The following is a 12,368-nucleotide window of genomic DNA, read 5'->3' as shown; positions in this document are numbered from 1 at the left end:
TGGGCAAAAGCTCCACTTCAATTTGACATGAGGGCAAAACATCACGCATGAGTAATTTTGGCTAAAGTGTGATTTTTGCCAAAAATGCTTCTACTCCTATAGATTACATAATTTGGGATCAGAGGATATTAAGGGTTTTTTTTTCGGCACATATCCAAATGCCTTCAAAATGAATCTTTTCCTACAGATTACATTGTACAGAAATACGGCTAATTTGCATTAACATTAGCTGGTGTCTATGGGGTAAACACAGATTTGGAGTTTAAGGTCACACAAAAAAAAAAAAGGGTTGATGACTGAAAAGTAATTTAAAATTCTCTATTTGTTGCATATTAACTGATGTGAACATCAAAATAATACAAGGGGGCTATAGCATTATGTGCATATAAACTCCTCAACAAAAGTTTGGAAAGTTTTTTCAAGCATCTGTATCTCAAATTATTTCTGACATGTTGTAAAGGGGAGTATTGTAGCTATCCATTGATATGCAACACGATATGAATATGTCACAAATAATTGGAGATACAGATGCTTGAAAAAACTTTCCAAACTTTTGTTGAGGAGTTTATATATAGGGTTGCAATCAGACTTGGCTTAAACATGGAAGAGGGGTCTGTTTTCGGGTCAAAGGGGTAAAGGGGCAACAATTTGTCCAATTTGAATGAAACTTAGTATTTGTGATCCTGATATGAAAGAGGTCATTTCAAGGTCAACAGAGATGTTAAAACCAGGTGTTAAAAGAGATATGATTGAAAATTAATTATGTGATGTTGATATGATTCAAAACATGATAAATGTCATTTCAAGGTCATCAGAGGTCAACCAAAGGTCAAATTAGTTTATTAGATAGATTTTTATTAAACTTAGTGCCAAGATTTGTCCATAGCAAAATTGGTAATTTCAAGGTCACTGTTGGACTTCGTGGCCCTATAAAACCGCAACATATCTAGTATTTATTTGTTTTGTTTTGTTTTTGCCCTAATTGTCATATCTAGTTTTCTGATAATTAGCTTTATTATTTACAAGACAGTAGTGTGACTTACTTTGGAAGCAAACATAGTTTTAATTTGAAAAATCTAATTTTCATCTACTATGTCATTTACTTGTTGATTTTAAAAGTGTAGTATCGGCTATTTTGATTTTTCCCGATATACGATACTCTGTTTTTATTAGAGAACAGTACTGTTTCAAATGTATTTAATTTCCATCCGCAGAAGAATACGCTCCACCAAGTTGACTCGTCTACCCGAAGGATTATTTGGCAATACATCGATCTTGAACCTCGCGTAAATATTAATATATACATTTTTCTTTCAAAATCTTCTTAACTGTTGAAACGTTATAAAGAAATCGCGGTAATCTTAGTACATATGATTAGTTTTTCGTTTTCTCAACACTCAGAAGTTGTTTGTACCTTTCTGGATATTTGATAAATTAACATGTCAACATTAATGTTTCTTATTTTTATCAAGGGACTTATCTAAAAACCGTCTAGAGGATTTGCCAGATAACTTTTTGCAATCTTCACCAACACTAAATGCGCGTTCCCTGTTCAGCAACAATCTCACACATGTATCAGCCGGTGTCTTTGCTGGGTTAAAATCCCTGAGGATACTGTAAGTTAACCTCAATATTTTTCAAAGTTCTGTTTTTACATGATTATATTGTAATTTATAAAACTAACATACACGGCAAAAATCAAGACTATAGGTGCTGTAGTTTTGTCAAAATCCGAGATTTTGAATAAAAAGCAGGAACCGTCGTTTTATTATTACGATGGAAATATCAGTCGAACGCGTACCCGATGTTCACAACACAGTATGTGCATGGCCTGCGGGAAATTAAGTATATGTTTGAGATTTCTTATGTTAGAGTTAACTTGTCTCAAATGTTATTTGAGACAAGTTTCAATGAAATCAGACCATTTTTTTTAAATATTTCTCCAAAATCTTCTCCCAGCTTGAACACACTTAAGAATCACTTACGAATTAACTAAGCGACTGATAATCCACAACCTGTCCATAGGCGACAAAACATGATTGCCGAAGACATCAGTAATAATTTGCATCAACAGCGCATACTTAGGCGCACCTCAGATGAAAGGTTAATTCAAAAAGATGTTTTTCTGTGACTAATCATTAATTTATATTCAAAATTATCAGTATTGTTAATAATACCATGAACTTAGAATAGAATGGTGTTTTTTTGTGTTTTTTTTGTTTTTGATCATTTTTTTGGATTTTATATGTTTAGCGCCGGCAACACCCTTGAACCCCCCCTTCGTAGTCCATGTTACAAAATATGGCTCAGTAGTTCTAGGGTTAATATTAATTAAATCCAAAGACTTTTTATTGACTTATCATCTTTTATGGCAGATTATTATTTCACAACAGACTAACGGAAATACCAGAACTAACACACTTACCGAAGTTGGAAAGCTTGTAAGTATATTTCATGTTAAATTATGTTTAAATCAAGCTATAATATAATTTTGCAGAGCAGTAATGTGTAGATGTACATGAGTGTTGAGGTGTTTTTCTTTGTAGGGGTGAGTAGTGTGTGGGTTTTGTGTGGGGGTGTGTGGGGGGTGCGTTAGTGTGTTACTTTCAAACGAGGACACATATTTTGGGGGGGGGGTGTGGATGGGGTCACGTGTTTGTGGGGGCGGGGTTGGTGGCTGGGTGATGTGATGGGGTGAGTATGTTGCATACAGCGTTGCAATTTGCCATACTAACAAGAGGTCAGTTTATTGATTGAGTCCTTTGTTCATTCCATATAAGGTATTTATTTGATAACAACATTTCATACGTTGGCAACACGTCGCTGAAGACATCAATGCAATTAATTACGACACTGTAAGTAAACATTTCAAGAAATAGGTATTGAATGGGAAGAACTTTGGAAAAGGAAGATTAATGAAAGGGAAGATACAATATAAGGAAGGATTTAAATGAGAACAGGAAGAAATAAAAGGAAGAGAACATGGCTATTAGGGTTATGCAATAATTATGAGTCCGGGGTCAATTTTCCAAACGGTACATTTAAAGCGTTTTCGCACAGTTTTCTTAATCCTTTTATGCGTTTTATTAAAAAGGCGCCCATGAATGGTGCCAAAAATCGCTCCACCCACCCTCGGCTTGCCAATAATTGCTCCCCCTCCTCCTCAGTTGGTCAAAAAAGTCCTGCACCCCAATATTACCCACCCGACCCAGGGCTCATAATCATTGAACAGCCACTTCAGGATTTTTATGCAATTTGACAAAATTGCAAGTGACTTCAAACTAGGACACTTTTTTATGCAAATTTGAGAAGCTGTTTCCGACCCAGCCATGAAAATTTGATGATTACGTAACATACCAATTTTATTCATATTTGTTGTTATTTTGCAATATGTGAATTACTAGGCTGTAACTTAACCACCACATATAGCAAACATACAAAATAACTAAAAACATTTTTGCCCGTTGTAGCATCTACATTTCTGATATTTTTTACTCAACATATTAATCAAAACATACATATCATTGCAGACACATGTACTATAATCCAATAACAACGATTGAGGATTATTCTTTTGACTTGCTAGCACGCGGAGGAAAGGTGTAAGTATTTGTAGGTTTTGTACGATTTTTGTGTGTGTCATTGTATTGGTAAAGGTCAAAAAACATCACCTAAAAAACAACAATAAAAAAACAACAACAACGAACAGAGTGTACTACTATGTAGAGTGAGTTGTGTGGCCTAGGGGGAATTCAGACACTAGCTAATTGTAGGACTGTCCATTTGATCAAAATTAAATTACACCTACTATATGATCATTATTTCCATGGAAAGAAACAAAATTTAGACCGAAAGTTTTGTGTGCATTTTCCTGGTGCAACAAACAATGTGCATCCGCTATCCGCTGAGATTTATGCCTATGCCTAGATGGCTAACCCCAGAAGCATGACCTCGTTATTGCTGAGAGAGTATTGTCAAGTCTTCGGTTGCAGTCAGGGCTTGAAATAAGGATTTCAGATCCAGGAGCAAGTTTGGGTGTTTTTGTGTAAATATTGCCCCTGGTCTATACAATAAACACAGTTCTGTTTCAGAACCAGGGGCATTTTGCCTTTTAGCAGGGGTAAATTTGCCCTTTGCTCCTGCTTATTTCAAGCCCTGGTTGCAGTGATGTTTTTTTGGAAGTGATGTGTATTTGGAAGTATTGCCAAGTCCTCGGTTGCAGTGATGTTTATTTGGAAGTATATGTATTACCGTGTAGACAGAAAGGGAACAAAGTAGCATAGTTTAAATAATTATTGTTACATTGTATTTTATTTAGCATCTGGTAAAAATATATTTTTCTTATAGTTTTAAACAACGTGGTTTCTCGTCCGTAACGTTCAAATGTCGTTTTCTACTCACATTACAACTATTAGATTTATGTCTACTGGACATCTGTACCAGTTGCCGAAATATTTGTCAGACATTACCCTGTAAGTTTCTCTTTAACAAACAAACTTACCCTTGGCACACAATTCAAATATAATAATCGTGGTTGAGGTTTTGTAACCGACGAAAACTCATATCTTTCTAATGTCCCTTCTAATTTTAGAATATTCCTCTAGAAAATAATTATGTATTTTCACATGTATATTTTGAACCATGTATTGTCTATTAATAATGCATAATTATTAGAATGATATTTTGTATTTTTATGATGATTGGATAAAATAAAGCTGAACTGAATTGAACTGATCCGGCTAGAGACTGTATTAATAGTCACCACACTGATAGTACACACCACTGGTACTGTTATATGAACCATACACGTTTTTGTTTCTAAATTTCGAAAACGATTGATTATTAATTTTAATACAATTTCTAAACAGATTAGTACTTTAGTGGTAAGCCTCAGTGTAACCTACAAAACATGAAATGAAAATAAAATCGACATCCTGCATTTTAAATGTAGCTGCTTCGGGCTGAATAACTTAACTTATTAAAATTAAATTTAAAGACCCAACGATACAGATTTCATACAATATAACAATTACTCTACTTATTCTTTTCTTTAATTGCCATTAGTTTTTCTATTGGTACTGACGTAGAAGATGTCAAATGGACAGTTAGAAATCAGCAAGTTGCTGATTGCTTTGGAGAATCGGGGTTTAATTGCTATGAAAACAAAACAGGACATGGATATGTATATGAATGTGTACCATGTAGAGTTGGATACTACGCCAAACATTTCAAATATGAATTTTATAATGCGCCGTGTACAGCATGTCCCTCAGGTTGGTATTTATAAAACATCTCGTTCTTCCCTATGATGATAATTCTTCAAATCTTAGACCTTATAGAGTATGTAGGGTCTATGATCACTAATCATCCGATGTCCATTATATTTTGTTGGGTTTTTTTTTGTTAGAGAGCTACAAACTGGTGAAATGTGTTACTTTTCGAAGACAAAACTCACCATTAAATGCTATAATTTTGCGAATAACATTAAGATATATGGACGAAGTGGTCCTAAATCTACCGAAATATAAGTTTATTTCAACATATTTGTTATTTCGGCAAAGGATATAATGCAATAATGTGTAGACCCTTTTCGATCTAATTCAAAACCCGACAGACTCAATGGAAAACAAATCGAGGTCAAATCACGCGCTGAGCGTGACCTGAGTACTGACTGTAAACTTATCAAAATGTGTGAATAGGTCTTTAACTCCTTCATTTATGAAAAATGTACCATTTCAAATATAATCCATAAAATATAGCAAGCCTTACTGTTATGTCTTTAGTGAATTTCATTCCGGGGTCCAGGTTGTCAATTGGGGTTCAAAAGTTTGAAAACAAAAACAAGGGCAAGTGTTGGGGATTAGGGTGCTGGTGTCAGAAGCTCATGCGGGGTTTGTAGCTCCAGCCCCCAACCCATCAAAAAACAAGAGAGGGCTGCAAAGACCACACCGGGCAAATTACAACGTTTAAGGTTTTATATCTTTTATAATACCGATTTCCGCTTACTGGTGAACCCCGTATAATTGAAAACCGTATCTTTTATTATACTGATAGAGTTGTGACATGTCATGACAGGTGGCTTGATATAAAACGAGTCGAATGACACGAGTGATAATTCAGCGCCTCAACCCCATTGCATTTGTACAATGACTCGATTGACTTGACTTGATTAAACCTAAAAAAGTCCCTTCCCTACATCATTATTATTACTATAATTATTATTATAATAATCAGCTACTTTGGACTATATTCATCAATACGTACTATTGTAAATACGCATGTGACCCATGAGCGCCGCCACACCAAGACTACCAAGTGCGACCAAATCCTTACGCAATTGACTACTATCCAGAAAAAGATGGGAACGTTTTAGACAAATATCATCAGAGTTAGTAATAACTTTATTAGCAAGATTTTTGTACATTATAAAAAACACAATTTGAAAGTATCCCAACAAACACAAAATTTTCGTAAAACGTTTATTCAAAACGTTTAATATCATTTAATGTCATGTTAAATAAAGATCATGAACGTTATTGTAAAATATTTTGGGCAAACGTTTTGCAAAATATTTTATCAACAGTTAAATAACATTCTGTTAGATTGTTTTGCATCAAGTTTTCAAAGATGGGACCGCCCACCGCGAAATGCTTGTAAAGTCGGCCTGCGGTCAAGTTTTTTTTATTTCGTGTTTAGAAAATATATATCATAAGCTTTAAAATAATATATCATTTGACAGCAAAATGTACCTTATTTCGGTGCTACACATTGCTGGTAATAAATATCAAACAGTCATAATTGGCGGTCACTTGTGAAATCCCACCACTTAAACAGGATTTAGCCAAAGCAAACAAAGACTAGAGCTATTTTAAGAACTCTATACATAGGTAGAAGCTTATTATCCTCTTCAACAATAGGATTAATGATTGGTTTAAAAGGTGTTTGACAGGCACTAACAAAATGAGAAACATATCGCACCACCTTGAGGTACATATGAATACAACCTTTATGCACATTTTGCGATGTCGCTCAGAATACAATTTGCCAACTTTACGAGCGGTTTGTGGTGGACGGTCACAAATGTTTTATGAATGTTATTAAAATGTTTTTATACCCTTTGTATAAACCAACATTTAAACCTTTCATGTTAAACGGTGTGTGTTTGCTTGAGGTATTTGTCGACGGGGGAAAAGATTATCGACGAAAACGCCTACAATGATATCACACGGTTTGACTAAAAAATACAATTTGCTGTTCAATATGGTCTCGCGCGCGTAACCCATTTCCACTTAAACGTACAGAAAGACCACTCGCCATGCTGATAGTCTAAACACTAATCTGGCATTCGTCAGTATGCAGAATTAAGATGACGTATGACGATTTTGAGTGTTCTATTTTCAGGTGGATTCTACCAGGATAAAATTGGACAAGACACTAGAATGCTGGATGAGATTGGCTGTGAGAAGTGTAATCCTGGCACTTTTGTGCCGTTAAAACAGTCGCCGGGGACAAAAGCTGAAGATTGCCAAGTATGTCCTACAGGAACTGATAAAGCAACATTTGCTGGTTTCCGCGCATGCTCTTGTTTAGATGGATATTTCCGAACAGATAGATTTGATGCTTGCGAGCAATGTCCCGATGAAGGCATTGACTGTTCTTGGGAGTACCAGACACTGGAGACAGGGTACTGGTGGATATGGAACTTTGACGGGAATGAAACAGCGGGTTATATAGAAATGTTGAAGTACAAAGAATTCGTTAAGAACATTCGTACTATGGACGACAGCTATGACAAAAATACTGTCAGTTATAATGGGCGGATACCGAAACCATTCAAGTGCCCTAAAGGAAATAAATCCTGTCCAGTAAAGAATATTAAAGGAGATGAGCACAAGATAAATCCATCTTGTGGAACGGGTTACGAAGGATGGTTGTGTTCTAGTTGTAGCAACAGATATTACCCGTGGTTTGAATACTGCTTGGAATGCCCGTCGTGGTCGTGGCTGGCCGTAGAGATTGTTATTGTCATTGTCGTTGTTGTTGCCATTATTAGTGTTGCAATTTGGAATTACAAAAAAGAAGACAGATCAACGCGATCGCCTCTAGATACTTTAGTTGGTAGATTTAAAATTGTCCTCGCTTACTACCAAATTGCTGGAGCAATTTTTACATCTATTCACGACATTCAATGGCCAATGAAAATATCACAGCTAGCAGGCATCTTCCGATACTTAGAACTGAACATCTTTAAGCTCTTAGCTAAACCTAGCTGCTTCTTAGATGTATTGCGATTGAACATTTATAGTGAATTTGTTATTGGTATTACATTCTGTGCTGTCGTTATCCTCTTGCCATATATAATTTATGTATGCCTGAAATTGCACAACCTATGCCGTTTCCGTCATGTTACCATTCCGAACGGTGTTCACGACTGGATGAAAAAACAAAGGGCAAAATGCTACTTCGCTGTAGTCGTATTGCTGTTTATAACCTTCCCAAGTATATGCCAGGTTATCTTGGGGCTTATGCCACCCGCTTGCGATGAGTTTTGTCTTGTTGCCAACCGTACTAACTGCACGTACAATGTTTCCAAACTACGATCCGATTACGCAATAAACTGTAACAGTCCGACGCATATGAACTACCAAATGGCGGCATACATCTGTCTCATATACGTTGTCGGATTTCCTATTAGTACGTTTTTCCTTATAAAGACACATGTTTCTACAACAGGAAAATGTAGCGTCCAAACCAGAAGTACTCAAACAACGAAAGAATGTGGCGAAAGAAGTACGGCTTCAACAATCACGGAAGACGAAAGAAGCCTCAACTCGGATGGCAATGTGCAAAGAGAGCTCTTATCAATCAGCGGACAACCTTCAAATGACGAAGAAGAAGACGACGAAAACAATGCCATTGACGGTGAAACATTGTCAGAGAGTGATAGATTGAATGACCCATTACTTGACAGAGTCGTTCCTTCTCCTAACAGTGACCCACTGCACATTCGATTTCTTTGCGAGAACTATAAACCCAAATATTGGTTCTGGGAAATCATTGAATTGTCCCGTAAATTGGTTCAAACATCGCTTGTCGTTTTGTGGGGCTCGGAAGATCCTTTTACCCTCGGTTTATCAATTGCAATCTCGGTTGTTTACACTGTAATTCACGCATATGTAAAGCCGATGAAAGATACATTTGAACACTGGCTGCAGATGCTGTCACTCATGGCCATTTTCTTCAACTTGTTAGCAGCTATATATTTTAAGGTTCCATACAGCGACCACAGACAGGAACTCATGACTGCGTTCATCCTTATAGTGAACCTATCAGTTGTGCTCCTAGCTGTAGGTAAGATTACTGAAAAACATGAATTTAACACTTGCTCGCCGTGCGAAGTACAGGTTGCAGATTTGGCAAGCAAGTTTTAATACAACAATCTTGTAAGGTGTAAAGTTGAAACTACAGTTGCTATCACAGAAGAAAAGCACTGGGTGACTTGTGCTATCTGTTTGTAACGTAATGTTACACATCTTAGCTGACGAATGAAACGTCCAGAATGTAAAGATTTTCCTGACATGACTAAATGAGCCAATTATAGCCCTGCGTCCGTGTGAAATATGTGGTACGCGCTAAGTGCCGTTCTCCCATTCAAGCAGTTTTGGGTACTTTCATATATGAAAGCAACGTTATAGCACTATGTGATGAACCCGGTAAATTATCAAAAAACTTTCCTGACCGTTGTTGCTAAAAATATTTGTAATGTTTAGCAAATAAAAATAATTTAAAAAATGTGCCAGAAATTTTAAATTATGACTCTAAGCGGTTTGGACTTTGACCATATTGCCGAAGTACATTTATAGGTCTCTTTCTGACGCAAGAAGACTGTTGCATACGTAATGTGGAATTAACAAAACTATAGATTACTCACAAAACGAGTGAAACGAATAATTATGATACTGATATCTTAATTTGTTTCTCAACAATAGAGAGAAACCAAAATCGAACAATTGAAAAGGTCTACTGTCATTTGTTCTAAATGGTCATATTATTGATGTCAATTAATGAAATTATAAATTCATTTCTCCTATTTTGCAGGAAACGTTCTCATTGTTACATGGAAAACTGTGAGAAGGCAGCGATGCAATGGCAACTGTACAGCCTCATGTCTTTGTTGCTGTGCTACAGTGACGAGATTAGCGACTAATGTTTCAGCTGTCAGTCAACATATTCCACCTTGATTTTCCGTATATAGCTATTAGTAGAGAGGCCACTTTCTGGCTACATATGTTTCTGTGCATCATTTTGGACAAAGGTGCCAGCCGGGTTAGAAGTAATCGTTAGAGTCTCCTCTATCTGTTTAACCCGGCTGGCATTTCTAAAAAGTGACGTGAACTGAGATATTTTGATTAAAAATGTGTTGTTTGTGACTTTTTTTCCCAATTTTTACCCAAAACTGTCAAATTGAGCAAAATAGGTCACAATATTTAGTTCCTAAAGTGGTGGTGGGGGTAGTGGTAGTTGTTGTACGTAGAAGTGGAGATATGCATTCGAAGCAGACTTTATTTTTGCGCATTATGACACCTCATTTGTTGCAATTAATTGTCCTAATATGGATGTCGCAGCGTACATGTAAGCGAACGTAACCCAAGATTTCAAAGGTGCAGCAAAATCCTATTGCCTTGTATTCAGTATCCATTGAAGGAAATCTGTTCGGCTCTCATTGAATTATTCGTGTTGTTTCATACATTTGAAGGGATCAAAACATGCGATAATCAATAACAATTGTCATTATTCATATCAACGGTCTTTGTTCATTTAATGTCAAATTGAAACATGAAGATTTAATATTTTTCTGACCAACAAGGTCCTATATGACCTACAATTGAATACATGAATACAAAAGCCACCTAAGTCCATGCGAAGTTATTTTGAGAGAAAAACCCGTGTATCATTTTAATTCCTTCAGTTAGATTTACCTGGTCAATATGGTAAGTTTTACGTGCAAATGAGTGGATTAACCTGTATTAGGTATGACGATTAGCATTTCAGGAACTTCGTGGGGTTCATTTTAAATTTTGGACTTAGGTGGTTTTTTGAATCATATACAAAGACAACAATGTTAGAATGAGATTACCACTAGTAAGATAATACAAAATAAAGCACACAGGTATGTATAATGTTGATAAGCATTCTGCCATGCAATATAAACCACACACTTTCCTTTATTAAATCCATTTTTTGTTCAAAAGTCATTCTCTAGCAATGAATGTGTTACAAGTGGACTTTTATACATACTGGATTTCAATCAATGTGTTACAAGACTCAAATCATGGAATTGGGTGATTCTTTCATACATGCTATTTTTCACATGCCCAATAGACACAGAGAATGAATTTGAGTTGTTCTTTCATGCATATGACAGGCCTATGTATAGCAACAATTTCCCATGCTTAACTCAATTTGGCCAAAGTATGGACTTAGGTGGCTTTTGTATTCATATATTCAATTGCAAGTTGACCTTTCAGTGGTAAAGTTAGACTCAACATTTCCTGATTTGCAAGTGTTATCATCATTAGCAGATGTAACCCTTGGTCTTGAACTTAAAATCAAATGACCACTGGTGTGAATAATGACAGTTTATATTTATTTATTACGTGTTTTTACCTCCTCCAAATTCACGAAATAAATGCATGGAGAGCCGAATGCATTTTCTTCCATGGACACTGAATACAGGCCAAAAGGATTTTGCTGCAACTTTGTAAATCTTTGGTTACTGTCATTTAATTGTATACTGTTGTCAATATTAAGCCCATTGCAACAAGTGAGGTATCATAATGCGCAGAAATAAATTCTGCTTCGAATGCATGTCCCAAATTTGATATAATAAAATAAACCGTAATGGTCTTTCATTAAGGGGGGGGGGTTACGTTTTGGTATATGTTTATTATGATTCTTATAAACTGGAACATGAGGTATATACATGTATGTACCACCACGGACTTGCTAACTAAATTTTAATGAATATATTTGCAAAAGAGATGGGTTTTAAGCTGGCGTTTTGAAAGTTTGGGGATGTTGGTTGTTTGGAAGGTAACAGCTGGATCAGCAAAATAATATGAGCGTTCAGCACCTGATTTGAGGTTAGTCCAAGGATATTTGAGTACTTTTTCAGAGGATGACTGAAGGGATCGGGAAAGGTGATAAGTACAAAGCACATACGGCAGGTATGGTGATAAAGTACCAGCAAAAAGGGAAGCAAACTAATGTTGCGTCTAACGTACCATGGCACCAGTTCCTGCTATTTGGAATGATCTTCCTCTGACTTATGAAATTTTGCGATCGTTCACAAGGCAATAAAAGCATAT

General features: G+C 36.1%; 1 protein-coding gene across 1 annotated transcript in view; it reads left to right on the top strand.

Annotated features, from left to right (window-relative positions):
* Positions 1 to 11,222, top strand: part of LOC140157195 (uncharacterized) — a 30,668-nt gene extending 19,446 nt beyond the window's left edge. Inside the window, exons 8-16 of the mRNA XM_072180310.1 lie at positions 1,215 to 1,286; positions 1,473 to 1,616; positions 2,376 to 2,441; positions 2,781 to 2,855; positions 3,531 to 3,602; positions 4,416 to 4,472; positions 5,065 to 5,273; positions 7,402 to 9,351; positions 10,099 to 11,222. Of these exons, the coding sequence (XP_072036411.1) occupies positions 1,215 to 1,286; positions 1,473 to 1,616; positions 2,376 to 2,441; positions 2,781 to 2,855; positions 3,531 to 3,602; positions 4,416 to 4,472; positions 5,065 to 5,273; positions 7,402 to 9,351; positions 10,099 to 10,241 (2,788 nt within the window). The 3' untranslated portion in view covers positions 10,242 to 11,222. The remainder of the gene's footprint in view (positions 1 to 1,214; positions 1,287 to 1,472; positions 1,617 to 2,375; positions 2,442 to 2,780; positions 2,856 to 3,530; positions 3,603 to 4,415; positions 4,473 to 5,064; positions 5,274 to 7,401; positions 9,352 to 10,098) is intronic.
* The last annotated feature ends 1,146 nt before the right edge of the window (positions 11,223 to 12,368 follow it).

Source organism: Amphiura filiformis, chromosome 7 (assembly GCF_039555335.1).
Source record: "Amphiura filiformis chromosome 7, Afil_fr2py, whole genome shotgun sequence".
Classification (NCBI taxonomy): Eukaryota; Metazoa; Echinodermata; class Ophiuroidea; order Amphilepidida; family Amphiuridae; genus Amphiura; species Amphiura filiformis.
The sequence above is the reverse complement of the archived record's forward strand: the minus strand, read 5'-3'. Positions and strand labels throughout refer to the sequence as shown.